General features: G+C 44.8%; 1 protein-coding gene across 1 annotated transcript in view; it reads right to left on the bottom strand.

Moving 5' to 3' along the window:
* SACM1L (SAC1 like phosphatidylinositide phosphatase) overlaps positions 1–21,668 on the bottom strand; it is a 41,392-nt gene extending 19,724 nt beyond the window's left edge. Inside the window, exons 1-9 of the mRNA XM_019416542.2 lie at positions 21,594–21,668; positions 18,901–18,975; positions 14,233–14,382; positions 11,224–11,283; positions 10,273–10,306; positions 4,716–4,817; positions 1,897–1,982; positions 987–1,073; positions 423–491 (exon numbers count right to left, since the gene is read on the bottom strand). Of these exons, the coding sequence (XP_019272087.1) occupies positions 423–491; positions 987–1,073; positions 1,897–1,982; positions 4,716–4,817; positions 10,273–10,306; positions 11,224–11,283; positions 14,233–14,382; positions 18,901–18,975; positions 21,594–21,668 (738 nt within the window). The remainder of the gene's footprint in view (positions 1–422; positions 492–986; positions 1,074–1,896; positions 1,983–4,715; positions 4,818–10,272; positions 10,307–11,223; positions 11,284–14,232; positions 14,383–18,900; positions 18,976–21,593) is intronic.
* Between the last annotated feature and the right edge of the window lie 5,166 nt (positions 21,669–26,834).

The raw sequence follows: 26,834 nt of genomic DNA, 5'->3' as shown, positions 1-26,834 counted from the left end.
GGTACATTCAATGGAGTGTCATCCAGTCTTGAAAAGGAAAGAAATTTTGATACGTGCTGTAACATGGATAGACAGACCTTAAAAACATTAAGTCGGTAAAAGAAACAAGAGCCAAAGGAATAAATATTATATGGTCCACCTACGTGGGGTACCTAGAATAGGAAAATAGAGAGAGAGAGCAAGTACAACAGTTACCAGGGGCTGACGGGAGAAGGATCGTAGGAAGTTACTGTTTAATGGATACTGAGTTTCTGTTTGGTATGACGGAAACTTCCGGCAACGGTCAATTGTGATGGTTGCACAACACCGTAAAACACATTACGCCACTGAACTGCACACTTAAAAACAGTTATAATGATAGATGTTACATATTTGAAGATGTTTTTTGTTTTGTTCCCCCAAGAAACACGGAAGACACATACCAGATTGATTATTACTTGTTTTCCATAAATAATAACTTGTGAATCAAAATGCCTTTGGAAACCATCCATCTAGAAAGAAAAAAGGGTTACACACTTTACCAGATTATACTATAAGAACATTTATAAAATTTTTAAAGGATCTCCTTAAACGTCCTATTTGTATATTCAAGAGAATGGCACTACGATTGAGACCAGGTCCCCTAAATACCGTGTGATAAACTAACTCCAAGCCATTCAATTTTGAGCTGCAATACTATACTCTCGTTCTGCGCACAACGTCAAACAGAATACACTAGGTACTCGGAACAGCACGGAGCGGCAAATGTTACAAGAGCTCAAAAATCTAAATTTGCCATCCCGTTCGATCAGCTTGTTCTCTGCATTTCCAACAGGCCGTCCCTACAGCCTGTGGGTCAGAGGTTCACTGGGCCCCAGAACCCAGGAAAGAGGCGGCAGAGATGCTGAATTCTGATGTGCAAGAAATAAGTATGCGCTCCACATGCAAACTATGATGCCACTCAGCTCCTATTTTTAGCCAATGAAAAAAGCACAGAAGATGCTCACATGATTTGCTACTTTGTTGATCAGGGGTAGCGGTTTGTACTTGAGATTTGGTCTTTGAGACCAGAAAAGTGGTATTGATCCTCGAGTCTAAAAGAAAAGAGAGAGAAATATGAAAATATGAAAATACACACACACACCTGTCTCCGCTAACTTACTGTCTCAGCTAACTTACTGTCAGGGGCGCGTGTGTGTCACTGACTACAAAGGAAAAAAAATTAAATACAACCTACAACCATGAAAGAGTCCGTGAACTTGCCTACTGCCCGAGTTCCTATTTTGTCGGAATGTATTCGGAAAGGACTTTTTCTCCTTGGTTTTATGTACCTGGTCCCTGGGCAGCAAACAGTTCTGTTTCCCCTAAACTCTAAAATAAATCAATTTATCTACAAGTAAAACTTAGTAAGTTAGGTCTTACAGAATATGGTATTATGATAAAACCAGAAAACTGCTGTATTCATTCCCCAATGAGTAGTTCATGAACCTGTGAATAGCCTGAGAGCCACTGCTGTTCCTCTGGAGCAGCAAATGACCCATGACCCCACAAGGAGACAACAAGAGACAGGCTGTCCCACGAAGAAGTGCAGGGTGGGAAAAGCCATCACACGGGCAGGGGCCCCATCACCAGCGCCTTGAAGTCTGGAGGGCGGGGCAGATAGGAGGCTCGCCTTCCGCCTTCGGTAACCTTTGAATCTCCTCCCCTCCCCTCTCCTTCGGGATTCAATTCAAGGGCAGGTGAGTGCCAGGTTAATGGAGTAGCTTGTACTGAGTGAACGTTTTCCACATTGTAGATGGTGCCGCTTTAAAAAGCAGCAAGGAGGAGGGCAATTTCAACAACAGCGCAGAAGATTACGATCCAAGCAAAAGCAGCAGCTGGCGGGCTGCCTCACAGACACATCCACTTGCCACTTGCCTGCACAAAAGAAGCCCTGCTCCCGTTGTAGTGCACAATTTGTTCTGTTTCTACAAAGTTGGCTGCATGGCCTTCAGAATCAATTCCTGAATTGGAAAAAAGTTAAAGTTAACGATACTTATGACGTAAGAAACACATCCAGTTTAACTTGGAAGGAATTAAGTCGACTCTAGTTAGTGAGAAAGTACTCGTAAAAATAAATTTCAGACACACACATGGTCCATGATCAGAAAGCTACCAGCGGCTCACTCCTTTGAACAGGCTTAAGGGGGGTATTAACGACCTATCAATAAACAGGTGAAGTGGGTCACTAATGTGTCAGTTGTTTGTACATACACAATTCCTCTAAAACAGCGTCCTTCAAACTTGAGAAATATTTTCAAGAAAAAACAAATTCTCTGGGGCACCTGGGTGGCTCAGTCAGTTGAGTGTCCAGCTTCGGCTCAGGTCGTGATCTCACAGTTCGTGAGTTCGAGCCCCATGTCGGATTCTGTGCTGACAGCTCAGAGTCTGAAGCCTGCTTCAGATTCTGTGTCTCTCCCTCTCTCTCTGTCCCTCCCCTGCTTACACTGTCTCTCTCTCTCAAAAATAAATAAATGTTAAAAAATTTTTTTTTAAAAATCAAATTTTCAAGGACCCCTGAAAGTATGTCCATAGATCCCAGTTTGAAAAAAACTATTTTGAAAGTTACAATAGCAAATGCAGATGTGGGTCATCAGGTTGACAGTATTTCATTGTAATAATGCAAAGGGTCCAACAAGCGTTTACAATGATTTTAATTATCAAAATGAAAACACAAAACCTGTATGGTGCCAGAACCCCTGTAACTTCATGAACATACCCACAAAGCCTAGTTTGAAAAGCATTGCTCCAAAGCGTTTAGTCTTGACATTAGTTAGTCCATCCGATTACCTGAAACCTTCCTGTACAATCCTGTTTACGTACGCTATTTTCATTATGAAAAGCTTGTAAAGGCAACTTTCAAGCTAGTCTTGAACTCAAATTACCAAGTTATCATTAAGAAATCAAAAGATTTGGGGCGCCTGGGTGGCTCAGTCGGTTGGGCGTCCGACTTCGGCTCAGGTCATGATCTCACGGTTGGTGAGTTCGAGCCCCGCGTCGGGCTCTGTGCTGACAGCTCGGAGCCTGGAGCCTGCTTCAGATTCTGTGTCTCCCCCTCTCTCTGCCCCTCCCCTGCTCATGCTCAGTTTCTATCTCTCAATAATGAATAAACATTAAAAAAAAATTTTTTTTTAATCAATAGATTTTTAACCACCTCAGATATTTCTTAATATCCTATCGGATCTATTTTTAACCACCTCAGATATTTCTTAATGTCCCTTCTATTTGATCTATTTATCAAACAACATTTTGAGGTGAGGTAGCTGTTTTTGTTAATATTGATGGGGACAAAATTACTGAATCAAATTGGCAGTGAAATGCTTTCTCAACACTTTTTCTTAAGATTTTATTTTTCAGTAATCTCTACACCCAACACGGGGCTCGAACTCATGACCCCAAGATTAAGAGTCGCTTGCTCCACCGATGAGCCAGCCAGGCGTGCCTCCCGGCTTTTTCATTTTTTTTTTTTTTTTTTTTTTAAGAACTCAATACCTGCTAAAATTACTTGTCAGAAGCATCGTATACTTGGTTCTTTCCGTAATTCCCATCAAGGAATATTTTTAGAAATGAGAGTGAGGTTGGTGTGCATGGAGGGGTTAGGGTGCAGGGAGGGAAGGAGAGAGACAGAAAGGGAGGCAGACCTTTATGAAAAGATTTGTAAGACATATAGATTTAAAAAACAGAAAAAAACAAGGTGCAAGAAAACGGGCAGAGCATACAATCAATGTCTATAAGAGGAGAAGGAGAACATACAACCGTAACAGCGTAAAAATGATCTGGAAGGATAAACAGGAACTAACAACTGATTGGCTGGTAGTGGAGGAATATCGAGTGGACGGGCTCAAAAAATGAGAAATGTTTTTTGCTGCATATATGCGTATACTTTTTGATACCTGAACTACGTGAATACATTACTTGCTCAAAATTTTTAATTCAACATACGTCTCCGTCCAAAACAATCTACTCAGGAAGGAGTCGCTAACTCCAATTCTGGTTCTGCGATCTTGGCCAGGTCACTTACTAAGTGCCTTTCTTCTGCTATTTCACCCGTAATAAGGGAATAACCTTGACAACTTCCTGGCCTAAAACTTGTGCAATTTATCTAATGGTCCATAGGATTTCATTCCGATATAGCCTGGCCTATAAAAAAAAAATAAATAAATAAGACGAGTCAGAGAAACTCCTTTTCGTAATGTCCCTAATTTTCAATGCAGCTTTTAAAAGCTTGGTTTAAGCAAATTAGCATGTTGCTACTACAAACCCTAGGGGCTAAAGGCTCCAAACGTAAATCTTTAAAGTTGCAGGCATAAGGTCAAAGGTCTAGCTTTATGCATGCAAAGGAGCCAAAAGCAATTAGGAGAAAATACTTTCTGACATGAGTTTAGGTTACTGAAAACTACTCAGAGTCCAGCTGGCTTTCAGACATCCGGCAAATAACAGGAACAATTCCTCTCAAAGCGGTAAGAAGCAGCCTACAGGGTCTCATTAACATCTCCGCTGTAACTACAGTAGCTGGGGTAAAGCCCAGAAGACCTACCTAATTATTATAATGAAGCAGGAGATAAATATTCAGTGAGGCTATCAAATGATGATGAAAACAGAATACAAAAGGTTACATTCGAGCCACCGTAGGACAAAACATTGATGAGGGATAGATACCACCCGGTACTGAATCACGCTGACAAAGTTAACCTCACCTCTTACATAATAGCGCACACCAGCTCTGAAACAACTCCTCCTCGAGATGAGAATCCAATCAAAGTATTTTCCGTTAATAGAACACGAGTGCATAGTAATAACTTAGCTCCATTAAGAAAAATATAACATTTATAGAAATCATATGCATTATTTCCAGGTGACATTTGAGTCTATTTACCCTAGCCAGAACGACTCCATCTTTAGGAGAAAAAAGGGTGAAAAATATGCATTCTTTTGGCGTTCTTCGTGAATATTCACGAGCCTTTAGCACTGTACTATTCAGTTGTGAAGTTTGGTCAAGTCAGCAAGCCTAAATACAAGGACATACAGACAGTATGTTTAAGTGGTTCGTTACACTGTTTCTATTTAAATAATATGATTTCCTTTCCCTGCTAGCCTCAGCTGCTTTCTAAAAGTAAAGTATTACCCACATCACCAAAAAACCTACCCTGAATGAAAAACCTAACTTTAAAATAGTTTTGCCTTCAAGTAAGAAATGGGGGAAAAAAAGGGGGGGAGGGGGGACCTGGCTACTGCAATTTGAAAGAAAAACAAAAATACGTCCTATTCGTTAATTACGAATATAAAGTACCCACAACGGTAAGCCCGTGAAGATTTACAGATCAAACTGTGAATGAAGGATTATCCACCAACACACTCTGACTCTACTTTTTCCTTAAAACAGGAAAAGTGAAACGGAAGATGGAAAGAGAGCAGCTCCCTCAAAAGCTTTTCCTAACATAAAAACTGTGTCCCCAACAAACCCAGCAATGGCCCGTGCCGGACACTCGCTCGCTCCCGCTCGGCCGTGCAGAGGCCTCCACCCCTGCAAACTCCCAAGGCACGGGCCTCTCCACCTCACGGCCAGGGTGAAGGAGCTTCTGGAGAGGGCGGACCTCTTCCGTTAAAACGGGGTTATTAGGAGATACAATAAAGAGAAAAAAATACACAGTGTATCGAGGTATTTACAAAAACAGCCGTGTCTGGGGAGCTACTGCCTCAGGGACAGAGGACTTGCGCTTGGGCTGAAGGAGATGGTCTGATGCTCTTCGTTCCTCATTATGAATGAAATGCCACTTACTGAACCGTATGCTTAGAATTGGCCAACATGGCCGATCGCAGTGAAGGATGTCTGAGCGTCACAAAAACCATCACATACACGCACACGCCCACCCACGCGTGTGCCCCCGGCACCCCCAAGCACCCAGAGCGGTCAGTCACCCCCCCTGCATCTAGCTCCCCTGCGTCCCGCCCTCCAAGTGAGGACCACCACCCACTCAGCCCATCACTCCCTCGCTGGTCTTTCTAGCTCTGCACCGAGCGATCCGTGGTTGAGGCGGATAGTTTTTAACCCTTCTCACATAAAAGGAACTCTCCTGCGTATGCTCTCCGGGCTCGCCGTATCTGTTCCACGACACGCGTGCGTCTCGCTTGCTGCTATGGCCGTGTTCCATCCACCGCGTGCCTACTGGCTGCACTGGCTCGTCCGTCCTACTGTCCAGGCCGCTTCCGGTTCTAGCTGGCATCGGTGGGGCGGCAAACGTCCCTGCATCCGGACGTGGGGACGGCACTGCCAGGCCACGGGCTATACTTGTCATCTGACTGTATCAGGAAGTGCCAAGTTCTCTAAAGGACGACTCTGACTCTTGGTCTCTACCAATGCTTCATCTGTCTGTACGGGTAACAGAAAGACAGGCTTCTTTCATCGTCTCAACGGCCTTATCTTCCTTTCTTCCTCATTTATTTGGGTTTGCCCCATGCTTCTTTTTTATAGGTAACACTTTCTTAACATGTAACTTGACTCAAATTATCTACGAATTTACCGTCCAACTTCAGAACAGTACCGAAACCCTGAGTCTAATTATCTGTTCCTTCTCCAACTCATCCAAGTATCTTCTTGCCCAGAAGTAAGCAGGCTCCGCGCTGCCAGCACAGACGTGAGACATGTCGAGCCTGACGTGGGGCTCGATCTCACGAACCACGAGCTCATGACCTGAGCCGAAATCAAGAGTTGGACACCTGAGACACGCAGGCACCCCTCCATCCTGCCTTAATTTCACCACCCGCGACCATGACTTAAGAACACATGGCCTGCTTATATTTGAGTTTTATAAAAAAGCACCACATTCTTGATAAACTTCAGCCCTTATTTCCACCAGTAGGTTCCCAAGATTCATGCTGGGACCGCGTGAGCCAGTAGTCCCCTCCTCCTCAGTGCCCTGCGCCATCTGTAAGGACCACACTACGAAAGCCCTAACTCTTCTTTGACGGAACTCACGTTAGGTTAGTAAGTGGTGCTGTGAACACTCCCGTAAACACCTCCTGGTATAAACCTACTGGGTAGGCATAGGGGAAGTTCTGGTAAGTTCACAAGAGAATGCCAAGTCACTTTCAAAATGATGGTACTGAGGGATACGAGCGGTATGAATTCCTAATGATTCATCCCTCTCTTTGACCTGATACCATCAGACGTTAACATTGACTCATCCTGAGCTCCCAATTCACTTTTCCTTAGAACCCACAGCACCGAAGAAGAATCCGAGGCAGTATTTATTCTTTCCCTCATTCACCCATTCCCTATTTCGGGCCAGGGCACAAAGATGAGTCAGACAGGAGCCTGCCCTTAGAGAACTAAGCGTAGCATAGAATACGACTGACTGCTTTATGAATCATTTCCTCTGATTACAAGACAAATCTACATACACTTTAGAAAATCCAGAGAGCACGGAAGAAACGAGAAAGTAAAAACCATACAGCATCTCATCACCATGATATAACTTCTACCACGTGAATACGTTTACTTCCTTCCGGTCCTTATCAGTGAGTTCCGCCCCGGGCCATCCACTGCCACTCGGGTGCCCATGCCACACTTTCTCAGCCTGCAACAATCCTCTCTCGTTCCACTCACGCCACTGTTTCCTGTTCCTCTGGGGGAATGAGAGCCAGGCCCACGTGCTCCCACCACACCTGTCTGCCAACTAGCACCCGCGTACACACGTCTGCTTCCCATCCACAATGGCAGAGGGCCAGGGCACTAGCCTCCACCTGTCACACGCTCACGGACGTCACTGCAGCGTGTGACTGTGCTCTCACCTTCTTCCGTTTTCCCCTTCTCCAAATCCTTCTCGTCGGCAGCTGGTAACATCTCCCATTTGGGGAGGAGAGTGGGGGAAGCAGGTACGTAAGGTCCCTCTCGAATGCCCGTATTTGACCAACCAGCACCCGACGACCCCCGTGCCTGCAGACGGTCTTCTCACTTGCTTCGGGGACCCCGCGCTCACTTGCGTGGTCCCCTCTTCCTCACTGGCCTTGGCTGCTTCATTTTCATTTCTCCCGCCCTTCGCGCTCCCTCACACTGACGCCCCCACTCCACAGGCCCTTTGTGCTCACTGAGGCCTACAGTCCGTGGCTCTAGCATTTCCTCGCTCTCTAGAACTCCCTTCAGGCCACCTTCTCTGTTTCTCCAAGACCTTTTCTCTTCTCTACACGTATTCCTTCCGATGAGCTCATCAGCTTTGTGGCTTTTTAAATGCCGTCTGTGCCCAGAGGACTGTCAAATTTACATCTCCAACGTGAACTTCCCTCGCAGAGGCCAGTCCCTGAATCCATCTGCTTCCATGACACCCCTACTTAGAAGCCACACAGACCTCAAGCTCAGCGCGTCCCAGTGGGACTCCGGACCCTCTGGCCTCCCTCCCGCCTCCAGGCTCTTCCACACTCCAGAGGAGGGCTCCCTTCCACTTACTCTGGCCATGGACCTCGGATTCATGCTAAACCCCCTTCTTGCATTCCCCACGTACAATTTGTCAGAAGGTTCTAGAACCTGGCCACCTCCACCAGTGTCACTGCTACCGTCCTGGTCCCGGGTACCACGACCTCTCACACCTGGATTACTGCAACTGTCTCCCAATTATCCCCTGTATCCTCCCATGGCCGCCTTTGGCCTGTTCTCTGTCTCCGTCGCAGTGACCGTCTCACCATGCCAGTCCTCTCGGCGAACCCCAAGTTTCTTGCCACGGTTACAGTGCAAAGCCCACAAGGCCGGGCATAACCTGGATTCGGCTCCTCCCCCGAGTGGCTCCCACCTCCCCCTTTCCTGCCTCCAGGCCTCTGTTCCCGCCTATCTCTCTCCATGCATGTCAAACACTGAAACTGCATTCAACAAAGGCGAATTTAAAGCTTTAGATTTAAAGCTAAACAAGCGGATAGGCTGTTTCTAAAATCACCCAGAAAAAGTAATCTCATCTGATATTGCTGTCCATCTGTCCATTCACAATCTCATTTTAGAAACACACACACACACACACACACACACACACACACACACACACACACACACCTGTCCCAAACCCCTAAAAGCACTACCTAGATATGTTGTTTATTTTAGTTTTAGGAGAACTTAGAAATATTCCGGGGAAGGGGAGGGGGCACAGACACCGAGTAAACAAGAGCTTTTATCCCCAGAGTTTCTGATTTTTATCCTCCCACAACTGTGAAAAATGTTTCCTCCAAACTTTTTCTGCTTTAAGTATAACAAGAATAATTTAAAGACATCACGTTAACGTAATGAGCATATAAACTACAGACTGTTTCTTTAGTAAACTTCTTGGGGGTACCTGATACAAAGATCACCTCCGTTTCTGCAGGGAAATCACAGTGCTGACTATGGGCACTCAGTGGCAGACTTCTCCTTTAACGGCAGCTCACTCTGCTTCCCTATTTTAATCCTGATGTCGCTGGTAAGTTTTTAAAGTGAACCAACAGGGTGTCCGGGTGGCGAAGTCGGTTGAGAGTTAAGCCGACTCTTGATCTTGGCTCAGGGCATGATTTTGCTGTTCCTGCTACTGAACCCTACGTCGGGCTCTGCGCTGACAGGGCGGGGCCTGCTTGGGTTCCTCTCTCTCTGCCCTTGCGCCGTGAGCACACACTCGCTCTCTCTCAAAATAAGTAAATATTAAAAAAATATAAAATGAACTTACAATTGGATAATCATGATTAATTCTGCATGTGCGCAGACCTTCCCCGGTGAGCATTATTCTTTGTGTAGCAACTATTCTCACAGATTCGTTATTTCGCATAACCAATATAATTTTTCATGTTCGTTCTCCTCTCCACATCGCTGGTCACCCTAGTTCCTCAATCTAACTTTTTAAGGGGAAGGGGAAGTCTTCCTTTTAATAGCCAGGCTCAAACTACTCTTTGAACTACTTCGTTTATTGGGACAAAATCGAAGACAAAATCGAATGAAGGCAAAACAAAGTGTGCGTACTCCTTCTTTAAACCGCCAGCCCCAGAATTCTTGAACAGAGAGAATAATTCAGTCTAAAGAGCTCATTAGAAAAAAAAAAAAGAAAAAAAGGAAGGGGACCCATGTATAACCACTATTCTAAGATTTTTTTTATGTTAATGGCAGCTTGATTTTGTTATCAAAAGCAATTTCGATTAATCCTAAAATGCTTTCCTCATACAACTGGGATTGTTCCTAAATCTGCCCCATGAAAAATACCGACATAAAGACTGCCACATTAACCGAGGAGCGACGCTACGTAAGGATACAGCCATGTAACACGGGAAGAGCAAACCGGTGGACCTGAAATGAAGAGACACATTACATTTAGGAACAAATATGCTTTCAAAATAAACAAAAAGGTGCCACATAAAATATTTTCATACTATACAAAAATATTTGCACGTCACAGAGGTAACATGCAAATACAACCAGGTATGAAGCTTAGGGATAACTTTCTATTTAAAGAAAAAAAATGTCTCTAATGTCCCCTTGTCTTTTCAATTAAAAAACGTTTAAGAACGTGATACGATCATTTGGGCCTAAGTGTTCAGATTCTGGAACGCTAAAAAGCTACGTGAAGCTGCAGGAGGTTTATCCCCCGTCCGGTCCTCTTTGCTGAGGACGACTCGACTGCTCCAGGGAAAAGAGACACCCCTGCTAACTGCTGGAAGCTCATACGCCTCTTCCAAAAAAGCACAGCAAATGCCAAGAAGCAAAGACACTGGGCAAACCTATGTACCCAGATTCAATATGCTATGCTTCCTGGCTGGGCTTCCCCGTTCACGCCGCATGTGCACGAACGAAGGACAGAGGAAGGTGACATCTGTGCGTGTCTCTCCTGGATGACTGAAGACCAACGCAGAGCTCTCACTTTCCCAGGGACCTCCTGGGGCCCCTCACTTCCCATCACTCACCCACCAAGGCCCATTCTCTCTCTCTCTCTCTCTCTCTCTCTCTCCCTTACTCATAGAAAGCAATGCATTTTTACTCAAGTATTTTTTCTCTTTTAAGGCTTCTGTAGGAGATCAGAGTAAATTAACTGGGCTTCTTCAAACCAGAAAATGGGAGGGGGTAGACCTGGCAAAGGCTGTTAAGTTATAAAGTGAGTTCAATGAGAAGTGTTGACTAAAATCCCTAGTGATTAGGCAGCCATTTTGTAATACGTATTCAATTAAAACTTGGACTACGACAAGCAGGTTTCATCTAGCAGACCTCACCTCTGGCTGCGCAGAAAGTTCTCTTAGAAGATGACCATTCCATACAAACCGCTGATCTGCCTGAGAGAGAAGATTTAAAATTAATAAAATGTCTCCTGCCAACCTGAGTTTCGACGGAGAGAAAACTATGAAACGATCTATGTCTCCACCTGGTGGCTACACGCAGGTCTCGTTGACCGGCCAAGCAGAACCTCCCCTCAAATCCGCCCCTCCTCGGGGTATCTCAGGTCTCCCCGGCTCAGGCCAGTGATGCGGGCCCAGAGAAAAACGCATGCGTCCTCTGGAATCTGTCCTTCTCTTACCTGTAGTCAACTGCCAAGTCCTCCTAAATCTCCTTCCAAATCCACCCTATCTCCTGCATCTCTGCTCCCACTGCCCTGGCCAACACTTGACTCCAATCTAACCACCACAACAGCCTCCCCCACCCCACCTCCAGCCTCAGCCTTGCCCTCCCCACCCTTCCCTCCGCATGCTGCCGGGCAGGAGCTCTCGAATGGGACCCGTCTCCTGGCTGCTGGGAATCCTTCAGATTCCTAGCTCGCTGTCCCCTGAAGAACAAACCTCTGCCAGCCCCTCCGTCAACTCCCTGAGGGCATCTCTGGCCACTCTTTCAAACGATAACTGCAGAAGAGGTCCCCTCAGCAACGCAGTGGATTAACTGATTCTCTCCATTCTCTTTACAAAACACAGCGCTGGCACTGTCCCTGCCCCTCTACAACCGAGTCCCCGGGAGGTGGGAGGTGGGGGTGGGGGGCTCTGGCAGTCAGCCGCACCCAGCCTCGCTCAGCACACACCTCCCAGGTTCAGGCGTGTGCCCCGATCGCCGTGTGCCCGCTGTACCTGTTATTCATCGTTACAGAATTAACTAAATGTCTTACACATCAAGGAAATAGGGCTTAAGAACAAACTACTTTTTATAGATGTACAGCTGAACGATATGGAATTGAAAGTGGTAAAAGGCAAGCTGCTAAAATAATGCTGCTGTTGGATCCAGAGGGGCGGCAGGTAGAGAAACAGAATCTACAGGATTCTGCCAACGGATCACTCTGCGGGTGTCCGAATCTTTACAGACTCAAACTGGAAAGTGTTAAGGATGTACTTTACGCAGGAATCAAGGAACCCCAAATGAAGAAAAGCTTATAGTCCTATATCAAAAAATGGACCAGGGTAAAATTTTATGTTTTAAGTTACATACAATGTTTAAGGTCTATATGGTTCATTTGTCACTCTCACGATTTCCTACATTGACTTTAACGGACTCTGAGTAGCTGACAAGTTCACTTCCCAACACGTGAGATGGCTTCCCTCTCAGTTTCGCAACAGTACCGCCACCATCCCCGCCTGGAACCCTCCCTCTCCCGCTGTCCCCTGACCAACAAGGCCTATTCAGCAATTCAGCGTCAGCTCAAGAGTACCTTCCTTTGCAGTCATCCCCAACTCCCCCAGACCCAGGGAGACCCACGTTTCCCTCGGAAGCCACCCCATTTGGGTACATGGCTCCATGACAGCTATGGTTCCTTGTTCTGTGACTGCCCGGACCTGTGCTTCCCCAGGAGACTGCAGGCTCCCACGAGGGGCCGTCCTTTTCCCTCTGTGTCCCCACTGGCTGGTACAGTGCCTGGTACACAGCAGGTATCCCAGAAACATTTGATAAACAGATGGAGAATGTGACAGAGCAACTCCTTCTAAAAGCAACAGCCTCTGTGGTTAAAAGCCAAATTTCACGATTGCTTAGCTTACATCTGAATTTGCACCCAAGCCTACATACGATTTTACTAGATTAGAATATAATATCTTAGAAGAACCAACTAAAGTACTGATTTAGGCTGAACTATATGAAATTATCATTTTTATTGGTCAAAAATGATCAATTACTGGCAATTTCATATGGTCTAACCTAACAGGTAAGACAGCAACCTTTTAAATTCTGTCTGCTCCCTAAACACATCTAAGGTTTATTAATAAAAAAAAAAAAAAAAAAAAAAAATCAAGGCAGCAATTATCCAGGTTCCTGAAGAGCAGGAATTTTAGGTTGATATCATTTGAGACCTACTTTTAAAGATACACTCAGGTTAAAAAATTAAAGGCAGGGCGCCTGGGTGGCTCAGTCGGTTAAGTGTCTGACTCTTGATTCTGGCTCAGGTCATGATCTCATGATTCATGGGATCAAGCCCCACGTCAGGCTCTATGTGGAAAGCACAGAGCCTGCTTGGGATTCTCTCTCTCTCTCTCTCTCTCTCTGCCCCCCCCCCCCATGTACGCACTCTCAAAGCAAACATTAAAAAAGAATTTTTTTAAAAAAGGCAAAACAACAAAAAACTCCACCTTAAAAAGGTATTTTTCAAGCTCTTAAATCAGTAAGTTCTTACTTTTCTAGTTGCAAAAACTGCAAATGACAGCACTGCAGAAAGAACACTGCCTGCTGGAACATTAACTTTTTAATATAATTATGTTGTTAACATGAACAACCGTTCTACTACCCAACACTGAGAGCCAGGAAACTACCAACATGTCTGTTTAGACTGGATTTCTGAATACTTTACACCGGTGGTTCTCAATCCTGTCTGCATAACACGTTCAGATTCTGGGATCCCGACTTTGCTATTGTGATGGATACTGAGAACGTGGTATGTTTTCAACCCCACACAGGATCCTGACACAGCCAGGATTGAGAAAAATCAATAAGCACTTTTATGGATGAAATAGAGATATGCCCCTTAAAAAAAAAAAACACCCCAAGGGGCACCTGAGTGACTCAGCTGGTTGAGCATCTGGCTCTTGATTTCGGCTCAGGCCACGATCCCAGGATCATGGGACCTAGCCCTCTGTGGGGCTCTGCGCTGTTAGCTGGAAGTTTCTCTCTCTCTCTCTGCCCCTCCCCCACTTGTGCTCACTTTCTCTCTCTCTCAAAATAAACATTTTTTAAAAAAGAAAAGAACTCAAAAAATAAAAATAAACACATTTTTAAGAACCCTAAAATAAGTAAACATAACTGAAGACAAAGCTTACCCTTTCCAAAAGACTCATTTCTTGGAATTCTGGGCTCGTGTTGGACAGCCGCTGCAAGGTGTGGGTCAAATCATATGTCGTTGAGAAGTAAAACCCATCCACATTCAGGACATGGTTTAACATCGCTAGGAAAGTTTTATTATCTTGTAACTATAAACAAAAGGAAGAAATATATCAGTCTGTCTCATACTTGAAAAGGAATCTGCCAGAAACGTTAAGTGCGGCCCTGTTAACTGTCACCGGCGTAAGGACTGGCAGGGAGGACGATGCTCACCGTCCCCCAGGACTGAGGCCACTTCCTGACACGGAGGAAGTTCGATAAACAGCATAGGCTGTTGTTACCTTAGATGACTGGGTCGAACTCCTGCCCTCGGTATCCTTCAGTCTTTACTCTAAAGGGCACAAGTTATTTTAACACAACACCACCGCCTCAGGTTATGACCTCCTGCCAGACTTTTTGGAGACAGATTCTTCCCTCTTCGTAACACCCCTGCTGGGCTAGTGTTATTACCCTCATTTGACAAATGAAAAACATAAACTCACGAGAGGCCAAATAACACAGCGAGTAAATAACAAGGGAATAATAACCCGTCCTCATTCCTACGAAACTTCACTGGGCTGGAAGGGAATTAAATTCTTTTTTTTTTTTTTTTAATTTTTTTTTTTTTAACGTTTTTTTTATTTATTTTTGAGATAGAGAGAGAGACAGAGCATGAACGGGGGAGGAGCAGACAGAGAGGGAGACACAGAATCGGAAGCAGGCTCCAGGCTCTGAGCCATCAGCCCAGAGCCCGACGCGGGGCTCGAACTCACGGACCGCGAGATCGTGAGATCGTGACCTGAGCTGAAGTCAGACGCTCAACCGACTGAGCCACCCAGGCGCCCCTAAATTCTTTTTTTAATGCAAAGATTTGAAAAAGAAATGTCCAGTAAAAATAACACTCATCTTTACTTTCTGATAATTATCTTAGGTGACTTTCCCAATGAATATCCAGATTGACGTTTATTTTTATCCTTGTTTTATAAAACAACTGATGTTTGGTAATGTTTGAGGACTATCAAACGATTAACATGTTAATGTGCATGTTACAAACCTACATACTACGAAATTTTTAATATGGGCTCATACCTTTTTTTATTTTTTAAGAACAAAAGTTCTAAGCCAATTATATGCAGTGAACAATGTGAAAATTAGTTGCACAGCCTGACAACCAAGTACAGCAACAAGAAAAAAACTGTTCAAGTCAATGTTATTGGGCTATTAAATAAATACAACCATTTCTATTGCCTTAAATACCATGCCTTACAGGAAACGAATATGTCAATATATATTAACATATTTAGTAAAAAAGAAATTTTAAGTTTATAGTATAGGAGCATATCCTACAGTCTGATTTAGTCAACAAGGCAGCAAGTGCTGGGGCTCATTTTTAGAAATGTCTACTACGGGAGAGTTACGTGTTACATGTTTTAGGATCCTACGTTTTCTTTTGGAAGCCAATATTTTTGTAATCTTGGGACTAAAAATACAAGTTAAAATTTTGAAAAAGTAAACACTGTAAATAAAATCACAGTTAGACAAACACTCAGTAAGTGTCAATCTCTAAACATAGCACTGACTTAAAAGTAATTTTCAAGAACCAGAACAGGGTGATGCCACTCATGTAATTTTTAAAAAAGACTTCAAGCAAAAATACTGTTTGAATATGAATACAGGCGATCTTGATTTTGCATGAGAGGGTGGGACTGTGAATGACCATGCGATCTTAAAGTTGACCACCTTAACCATCTTAATAATCAATGGGAAAAATTGTAATTGCGATGTGAGCTTTAAAAATTTTTTACCAAAACATTAAAAACTCTCTAAGTTATAAATGTACAGGGAAATGAAAAAGTATTGAAGCTAATATTTAGTACACTGTAATTTGTTTATTTTTAATTTTTTAAGTTCTACTTCCAGTAGAGTGGACACACAATGTGGCGGTAATTCCAGGGACACGACACGGTGAGTTAGTTACCCTGTAACTTAAAACATTAGAAACGCTGCAAATTAAAAACGTTTCCTTCTTGTAAAGCATCTATCAAGAGTAGCTTGAAGGGTGCTTACCTTCTTCGCATAAACCTATGACGCAGAGTCTCTCCTCTACCCCTGGTCAACCGTCCTACACCTTTCCAAGTCTGAGCCCGCTCCCCACGCCTCATCCCTGCGCTCCCAACGTCACGGGACACCCGGAGAACTCCTTCCGGGTGAAGTTGCTCGCCGGCATGGCTTCCTCTGGGTCATCCTCAACCTTTTCTTCACAACAGCTTCCCCGTGAACACGGAGAAGTTCACGTTCACTAAGACTTCTGGCCGAGCGCCGAGAGCCTCCTCAAGGGCCGGCGTTCCCAGGGTCAGCCACATCCTCTCCACCCCTCTTACGTTCACCCCGAAATTCACCTCTAGAGTTGCCGCTTTTTGTTTCTTTGCACTCCCATCTTTGCCGGACGAATCTGTTCGTTCGTATACCAAGGTAACTGAAATGTAGACCGCGCTGCTGGGGGGCTGTATTCCTACGCCACAGTAACTGCAATCCGGGCATACGGGAATCGCGCAAAGGGGGGCTGTTTGGGCATATACACACACACTTCTATTCACGTGTGTTAAGAGCAAAGAAAGCTTTCTCCGGACAAAGAGGGAATGAAATGGAGTGAGCGGAACTTCAAAGGCATCTCATATTTTATTTCTTGGCAGAAAGGATACGAAGTTAAATCTGGCTGTTGGATAGAGATTCGTTTTCTGTTTGTCCTTTTCTATACATATGAAAGGTCATAGTTTAAGAGCTTGAGTCAGTTAAAAAAAAAAAAAAGACCAATAAAACATACAAAGGACTTTTAAAAAGTACATTTTATGGCTAGGTATAAAGGTATGTAGGGGAACCTCGCTCTCTGCGCTGCTTAAATAATTAGGCTTAACAGAAATCCATCAAAATCCTCTGTTCTGCCCTCCCCTCCCCTCCCCCCCCACGGTACTGCTTCCGGTTCTGCAATTAGTAAGTGACCCCAGTTCTTACCTGAATATCAGTTAAGTGCAACATTGTCTTCTTATAAGAAAGGACGTCAAAATCTGTTGCTTTCCAGATTACATGATTGAAAAATTCACCTATTTTTGTCTTTTTGGTAATGACAATTAGATAATTACCTGCAAAAGGCAGAGCCAAACACACAGAAATATGAAATAGGCAACTCTAAAGCCAAAAGTAGCCTAACTCCTTACTGTTTAAACTCTAAAGGCTGGCAGGGCGAGACCTCACTGTGCCATCCAGATAAAAAAGCCCGTACTTTTTTAAAAAGGGATCTTATGATTTGTGACTAGAAACAACAGCACATTATTTAGAAAAGTTCCTACTGAAAGGTCAAACTGTTTCTCAAAAAAATAAAAGCAAAGGCAGTGATCTTAACAGATGGAGAGTAAAAGACCTCTTTCCCTCTCTCGCCATCCCCAAGGCATAGAGGCTTCTGTTAACGCATTTCCCGGTCCGGAGCTAAACATCATGGGTCATGAGATCTGACCACAGCAGGATAGATAACGTCCCGTCTATACCACCCTTATCTCCTTGAAGTCAGTATAAATGGCAGAGAAACGTACTGGGGCAATATAATCAGTCACTGCAACATCACAAAGGTGAACTGTCCAGAATTAAGAGGCCATCGCAGCACCGTGAACCCCGGCCGTGATCCTGGCCACCTCCTCCTCCCGCAAACGAAACAAACTAAGCTCTTACCGTGAAATTAATTTTGAAGCCCTGTTCAAGGCTCTACCCACAAGTGCCCTTCCTGAAGTCTTCCTTGTACAACTCTCTCCCAGAACCAGTCACGCTGTACTGCGGTAATTCCCTACTTACATGCATCTCTCACTAGACTGTAAAACTGCAGGACCAAAGGGCCCAGCATCTTCTCTAACTCAACCTCTAGCACGCTGCCTGACAGTATAGGAGCTTTGTTTTTTTTTTAAGTTCAATGAGACGACATTTAGATAAACAAAATCACTTTCCTTAGTAACTCAGAACCAAGTAATATTCTCCAACATGCACTATGTCATGTTCAACCTCGATATGGGACCGATGGTATAGAACACTCTGGTCCCTCAGCACATGAAAATGTTTACTTAAGTACTCTTAGAATTTACGAGGAAAGGTCTAGTTGACTAAGGATTTCAACTCTAGTTGAAATAAAACCAAAAACAGGGGGGCCCGGGTGGCTCAGTCGGTTAAGCGGCCGACTTCGGCTCAGGTCATGATCTCGCGGTCCGTGAGTTCGAGCCCCGCGTCGGGCTCTGGGCTGACGGCTCAGAGCCTGGAGCCTGTTTCGGATTCTGTGTCTCCCTCTCTCTGACCCTCCCCTGTTCATGCTCTGTCTCTCTCTGTCTCAAAAATAAATAAATGTTAAAAAAAAAAAAAAAATTGAAATAAAACCAAAAACAAAACCGGTGGGTTGTTTTGTTTTGTTTTGTTTAGCAGAACCTCAGGCTGATAGATGTAACCACCTGTCATTTGGAATATGTCACTTCTCGAAATCAATGACAAATACCTGACCTACATTATTGCCTAGAGCACAACAGGAGTGTGCCTTCGTCTTCTACCGTGTCAGTTTAATTACCTTCTTCGCCCGTCTTAGCTTATGTTCTTACCTGCCACCAGATGGATTGTGCCCAGGATACCAAATATTGGTCTTGTGACAGCTGAAGGAGGAATATCTTTCTTGACTTTAAAAGAAAAAAAAAAGAAAACATAGAAAAAGCTCACTGATAGAAAAGGAAATTTAATCTGATTTCAGAAGTTACTTCACAATCAATATTGTGCTAAGGATTCCTAAGCACAATGATTTGTGCTAAGGAAGCAGGGGTCCTTCATCGGTGTTAGACCTCCATTTTGGCAAAATATGAAATCATATGTCCATGTGACATGTAAAGGCCTCTGCTGTCTAGAGTCAGGTGCCCAAAGTAACATGCTTCAGGATCCCCATCAGGTAAATCGTGGGATACTTCTACGGTCATTTTTCAACCAGATTTATTCAACTTCTTGCCAGAAACTTAAGTCCCTGTCTATTTAAGAGAGTTAGAAAGTTAATGGAGGGGGGGGGGGGGGCATGAATTTAATCTCAACATGAAATTAATGGGAGGCACAGACCTGCCCGTCCGCCTCTACAAATGTGGACGAGACCCAAGGGACAAGGAGACAAGGGAGGAAGGAAACACAGGTGCGCAGGGAGGCACCACCATTAACCGTGACTTTACCAATAACGCCCTTATTAGTAAAAGAGCATCTTCGATGATAGGGTTCATTTCATGATTATTCAACTTTCTGCCTGGGTGTTTCACAAAACACACCTGTAGAAGTCTAGGGAACGATGCCCCCGAAGCGGGGAAGGCCGGGCCTCCCCATCAAGGGACTGACTTTGCCACATCCACCTCTCTTCCCTCTGCCAGACTCACACCTCAGGGGCGAACAAAGGAGGCGAGGCCTACAGGGAAACACAGCTGTTCCCAGCTTCCTTCAGGGCCGGCCATGGGGGGGCTGCCCAATGTTTCCTCCAGTCCTAGTTTAATTACCATCCTAGAACTAACTCATTCTGAAACACCGCTGCCAATCCGCGTCCTGTTATCCTGAACAAAGTAATTCTGAATAAGGTCTGAGATTCACCTCTGTTTCTCTGTGATTCAATTTACTCAGCAGTGCCACAATGACCAAACATGACACATGGGGCAGCGCACCGAAAAGCTTAGAGAAAATCCTGAATATACAGAGATCATCTGATAAACTTAAGGTACTACTGATTGATGGAGCTCTAAGTTACATTAACTGCAGTACAAAAGCAATAAAACAGGTAATTCCCAAGAATACATGTTAGTTTTTCATGGAGGGAAAAAACAAACAAACCCCTCTTTTCATGGCAATGGTCTGGATTCCCAAAAGTTAAAAAAAGAAAACAAAACAACAGGAAACAAGTAGCAGAGCAAAGGTGAGTGAGTCAGCCCCTCATCACCACTGGCTCCAGGTCCAAGTATCTCCTCACGTCTACTGATGACCGCTTGGTGTCCTTCCTACGTCCAAGCTATTCATGACCTTCAGCTTTGACCCCTCAAATGGGTCTGTGGTCTCTACCCACAAAGAAATGTCACTGAAAGGTCAAAAATAATTGAAGGGAGACTGGCTGGCTCAGTCAGTTGTGTATCTGACTCTTGGTTTTAGCTCAGGTCATGATGCCAGGGGTCATGGGATCGAGCCCCACATCGGGCTCCATGCTGACTGTGGAGCCTGCTTAAGATTCTCTCTCTCTCTCTCTCTCTCTCTCTCTCTCCCTCCCTCCCTCCCTCCCTCCCTCCCTCTCTCCCCTGCTCACACTCTCTCAAGAAAGCAGCTACCAGCTAATAGATATAGGTAATGCCAAATTATCAAGCGAAAACAGACCTCTAATTCCATCTGGTCAAAGAAAAACTATGGATGGTACTTATCAAAATAACCAGGTAACCAAGGAAATAGAAATTTATGGCCATCTCCTTCTTAAACTTTACTATCCTCTGTATTTTCATATTTCACTTTCTCCACTCAAAGGATATATACTGTTTACTGAATGCTTACTCTTTGGTTACTCAAATATCATACTTAAAAAACATACAGAGGACTCTGTGTAGAGGTGAATATTTAAACAACTGAAATATGACATTCTAAATGTGATACCACCTGGTACATTAGTCACCGAAATTATTTCGCATGTAATCAGAAATCAGTGTTCCATACAATCGGGAAAAAAATTGTTTTCAACACCCCAGAGAACCAAAACCAAAACCAAAACATAACTGGAGAGACAGACAAGATATAGACAGATACAGCTTAGGAACACTGCTTGCCTAAAACGTGAGTTTTAGTCAGTGACACATATCTAGGCATATATATATATATATATAATTTTCCACTTACTGAATTATCCTCTTGGTCATGAATATTGTCAAAATCAAAAGCAGCTGTTAAATTTCCACACACTTAATGTTCAAACAACTTTCTTACACTCAAATACCCTAAATCTTACAGCTAGAAAGGAAGTAAGACACCAACAAAACCAATCCTGTTAGAGCACAGATGAGGGAACGGGGTCAAGAGATAATTATGTTTTTAAAGCCTTACAGATGGGAAAACTTTCAAGCCGATTCCACCTTTTTCATGAAATGGAGGAAGCCTGAGATGAATGCATAAAAATCAAAGGAGGTGGCAGGGGTTCCCGAAGCTCCGGGAGCCACACCCCTGCGGCATTTACTTTAATGACCACACCGGCAACTTCCGTACAAAGTCCTGCCGGCCGCCTCTGCCCCTGGCTGTGAAATACCTGACAGGGTGACTTCTGTGGACACGCGATCGATGACAAGTACGTCATCCGCTCCGTCATCACAAGCTTCCACATAAAATTTTTCAGGTGTGATGTGCCTAAAAAGAAATGTAAAGCCATAAATACCTAAACCAGACAAAATGGAGACTTCTAAAAATAGGAATACTTTTTAAAAAGCTGCTTATTGTAAGAATTTCAGTAGTGCTTACATCCGACATCACACTGATCTCCCAGCTACCAAAGAACAGTTCTGCTGTCCTCACACATGAGGTGTAACTCTTTTCCCTTGTGTATTACGCTCAGGAGGTTTGCGGGGGGGGGGGGGGGGGGGGGGTGGCCCACTTGACTCCCACAAGAAAATCATAATAAATTCTAATTTATTATATCCGACACGGTGCAGAATGTAACACGGTAGTCAGGACCAGTCTACAGAACCGGACTGTGTGCTGTGTGACCTCAGGCAAGTTACTCATCCTCTGTTCTTCGGTTCCCTTATTCATAAAATAGGGATCCTATCAACAGCAAACAACGCTGGGGTGAGGATAAAATGAGCTTCTGTGAGAGGCACTTAGAATTACATCTGACACCTAGCAAGCAAGGCGTATTAGCTAAAAATACTAAGAAACACATTAAAAAAATTTTTTTAATGTTTATTTTTGACAGAGAGAGAGACACAGCATGAGTGGGGGAGGGGCAGAGAGAGAGGGGGACACAGAATCCGAAGCAGGCTCCAGGCTCCTAGCCGTCAGCACAGAGCCCGACATTGGGCTCTGTGCTCGAACCCGTGAACCGTGAGATCCCGACCTGAGCCAAAGCCGGATGCCTAACCGACCGAGCCACCCAGGCACCCCTTTTCCTTTCCTTTTAAACTCTACTTCCTCTATTCCACTTGCCCTGCCCATGAAAAATCTTATACAAATCCATGCAACCATCACTGACATCATCTCTCATATACAGATGGTGTGTAAACTATGTGGGATTACAGAAATGCCTCAGTGGTTCAGTTGGTAAAGCATCTAACTCTTGACAGCAACTCAGGTCATGATCTCGCAGTTGTGGGTTTGCGCCCCGCATTGGACTGTGATTCTCTCTCTCGCTCTCCCTGCATCTCCCCTGTTCACATGCTCCCTCTCTCAAAATAAACAAACATTAAATGGGGTGCCTGGGTGGCTCAGTCGGTTAAGCATCCAATTTCGGCTCAGGTCATGATCTCGAGGTTTGTGAGTTCGAGCCTCGCATCAGGCTCTGTGCTGACAGCTCGGAGCCTGGAGCCTGGAACCTGCTTCGGAGTCTGTGTCTCCCTCTCTCCCTGTCCCTCCCCTGCTCACGGCTCTGACTCTCTCTGACTTTCAATAATAAACATTAAAAAAAAAAATTTTATATATAAAAAAAAAAGCTATGTGGGATTACAGAAACTGTACTGACCATTACTGACTACAAGTTCTCAACCTTTAAGTAGCCAAACACAACTTACATCCTTTTATACTTCATCTATAACCAACTTTTTAATATTAGGCTAGTTTCCTCCATTGGATGGGGGGGGGGGGGAGTTGCTAAGGGAATGAAAATCAATTTCAATACAAATTAAGCAAAATGCAACAAAGAAGACAAATCTGCCTTAAAAACGGCAGTCTTCAACTCAAACGAAATACAGCAGTTCCTTCCTTGGCCTGATGCTGAAGAGCGTTCCAGTGGATGGACACATCACAGCTTCTTTACCCATTCACTTGCTGGTGGACATCTGAGCCGCTTCCAGTTTGGGATATTAACAAAGGTTCCATGAACATCCTGCTACAAGTCTAAGGCAGACGTATCCTCCCCTCCGTTTCTCCTGGGTGACCGCCTAGAGGTGGAATGTGGCTGGGTCTCAGGGGAGTTGTGGGTTTGACTCATACGGAGGGGGAAAGGAAGGCGGAGCCGGCACGAGGAAAACTCTCCAGGGTGAGGGAGGCGTCCGTTATCTTCAGACTGGGGATGGTTTTGTGGGTGTAAAAATAAGTCCAAATGGATCAAACTGTACTCCTGAAATATATGGTATTTACTCTATATGTCAGGAAACTTTGTACTTCCAATAAATCTATTTAAAAAAAAAAAAAAAAAAAGTGAGGGTCCTGAAACCAACCAACAGGACTATGACAAAGTTCCGGACAATCTAGTCACAGGGTAGTCACCTAGTCTTAAATCATTGAAACTAAACCAAACAAAACCAACACACCGGTCGTTACCTGCAGATGTTTTGTGTAATTGTAAGTCGCCCTCTAAGAGTAATTCAAGAACTTTACTGAAGACCTAACCATGTGGTAAGAATTACACAAGCATGAGTGAGTAGGATGTGGGTAACAGAGTAAAAATAACAAATAGGAAAAAAATTAATAAAAAAAAAAAAAAAACAGACCTCAAAAGCAAGACTTCTTTATAAAAGCTTTCAAAGAGGGGCGCCTGGGTGACTCAGTTGGTTAAGCGTCCGACTTCGGCTCAGGTCACGATCTCACGGTTCGCGAGTTCGAAATCTGCATTGGGCTCTGCGCTGACAGCTCAGAGCCTGGAGCCTGCTTCAGATTCTCTGTCTCCTCCCTCTCTCTCTGTCCCTCCCCTGCTTGCTCTCTCTCTCTCTCTCTCTCTCTCTCTCTCAAAAATAAATAAACATTAGAAAAAGAAGAAAAAAAGCCTTCAAAGAAAGTTCTGTCTCCAAAGCAGATGCCTTTCTGCGGAGCCTCACTCTTAAGAGTCCCCAATCTCCACACTCTAAACCCTGTGATTGCCCGTGCAGCACGGGTGTTCTACCGCATTCTTTGAGGCTTAAACAGGCTTAGGACCTGAGAGAGCCCCGTGAAATACTTTCATACAATTGCTGGCGCTATCCTGAGACTTCCTGTCCCACCTCCAGTATCTGAGGAACAACAAAGAATCTCTCCTCTGTGGTCTTACTTTTAAAATAATGATTCCAGCACTGACAAGGAGCAGTCTGTTGCCAACGCTGCCTCCCCATCAAGTGAACTACCTGTGACTTGTTCTCGTCCCAGGAGTGGCAAAGCAACCCCCCAGAAGCACGGTCAGTCAACACACACATGGAGGCCTCGTCGGGATGGGAAATCAAAAACCAGCACTCACATAACTGACCATAAGCCTCTGATCGAAACACTACCTTCAACACTTTAGAAGAGCACTGTGTTAGGAGCATCGCACTGAAAAGGCCTCAAGATCTGCAGTCAAAAATACAGCGGTTCTGCCCCTGACCCTGCCCGCTGCCAGCGACGTACTGCTGGCCAAGTTCCGAGTGTCCACCTCCTGCCAGCCCTTGTTCTGGGTACCAGTCCAGAGTCCCTGACTCACAGAGCCTACATTCTAATGGGAGACAATCAGTGCGCAAGGAAGTAATTCAGTGACTTGAGAGGGAACTGCTATAAAAAACAAATTAATAAATCTAGGGTGACTTGGCCAAGGTGGGGATGCGGGGCAGATGATCAATCCTCCTGAGGATTAAATGAAACGTAAAAACGCTCCTGGCGGCTGTGAACAAAGACAAGGGATCTCCGTCAACAGGACATCTCCGTCCGGGCCGGGCTGCTTTCAGGCCACGGGCTTGAGCAAGGGGCACGTGACAGGGCAAAAGGGCCCACAGAGACCAGCAGCGGAAGGCAGACGGGTGGTGCAAACAGGTTTATGAAGCCACCCACCTGGAAAGAGCCGTAGGCCCTCAGTAACCAATGGGCTACTTACAACCAGGCACAGTGCCTAAGGTCACGGAAAAAGGGAAAATTCCACAGGTCCCCGTACGCCCCCAAGTCGCCCTGTAACTATGGCCCCTCACCACCGCCTCCTGGCAGACGGCCTCTCCTCTGCTGTCCTGCCCACGTGGGTCTCAGTAACTCCCATCGTCACCTTCACCTGGGGTGAATGCCGCCAGCCCCCTGCCCCCACCCATCGCTGCCCCGGGACATCAACCCTTCATCCAGCCTGGGGTTGCAAACGCTGACCGTCACTACCTCACAGAACGGCGAGAATTAAGCGGGCATTTGCGAAGTACTTTTGCAAAGAATAAAAGGGCTGACTCACAGAGACGACAACTTTTTACTATTAACAAAAACATCCTTTAAGAGAGAAGGGAGGGGCGCCTGGGTGGCGCAGTCGGTTAAGCGTCCGACTTCAGCCAGGTCACGATCTCGCGGTCCGTGAGTTCGAGCCCCGCGTCAGGCTCTGGGCTGATGGCTCGGAGCCTGGAGCCTGTTTCCGATTCTGTGTCTCCCTCTCTCTCTGCCCCTCCCCCGTTCATGCTCTGTCTGTCTCTGTCCCAAAAATAAATAAAAAACGTTGAAAAAAAAATTAAAAAAAAAAAAGAGAGAAGGGAGAAAAGTTGCAAACTTTCTTGACAGGATGGTGACACAGGCCCAGAAAAGGTATTCAATTCACACTTTAAAGACATAATACAACGGAAGGTACTGATATCTTTGCCACATGTACCCCATCTGAACAATTTAGCTTTGATAGGTAGATGCTGGAATCAAAGTACGTCCTACTAAATATATACCCCCAAATATGAAGACCACATAAAACAGACCTCTGATTTATCAAATATTCCAGAATACAGAATGAGAATGAAAATTATGAATGTCTTTCTTATTTGTAGGTATGAGTCTATAACAAGAAAAAAGCTCTTAGTACAAAAGACAACGTTGGCTTTAAGACAGCATGAAGTGCTGGTTACACCTTGCTACTTGACAATTTTTATAAGAATATGAAAAATATCACATATAACGTTTCCAGTCTAGACAGACACATCTGAAATGAGATCAACAAATTAAAATTTTAACTGAAGTACAGTGAAATGAATTTCCAAGAGTGAAAACCCTCCATTAAAAAAAGCCCAGATATTCTTCGAGAACACGGAGTCTAAGGGGTACCGACAGGTGGGTGCAGGCCGTGGGGCAGACACGAGCCATTCGAATGCAGGTCTGGAAGACAGACAGTGCTTGGAAATGGCCTGACTCACCAATCAGCAGAGTCCAATCACCTATGGGCCGAGAGCCTACAGCAGGCGCCTGCTCTCGCCGACTCTGGGACTGAATGCTTAGAACAGTTAACGGAAGATGCTCTCTGGCCTCCACTCATCAGCAGAGCTGAGGACCAGGGTGAGACAGCCAGATGAAACCAGGAGACGTGGACAGGGTCCACCCACAGACTGGGAACATCATCCAACCCTCTTCCTCTGTCAGACTCCCAGAGAGCCGGTGGACCAGTTCG

The sequence above is a fragment of the Panthera pardus genome, unplaced genomic scaffold (genome assembly GCF_024362965.1).
Source record: "Panthera pardus isolate Hobbes unplaced genomic scaffold, ASM2436296v1 HiC_scaffold_8, whole genome shotgun sequence".
In the NCBI taxonomy this organism is placed as follows: domain Eukaryota; kingdom Metazoa; phylum Chordata; class Mammalia; order Carnivora; family Felidae; genus Panthera; species Panthera pardus.
This window is presented reverse-complemented; position numbering and strand designations above follow the sequence as displayed.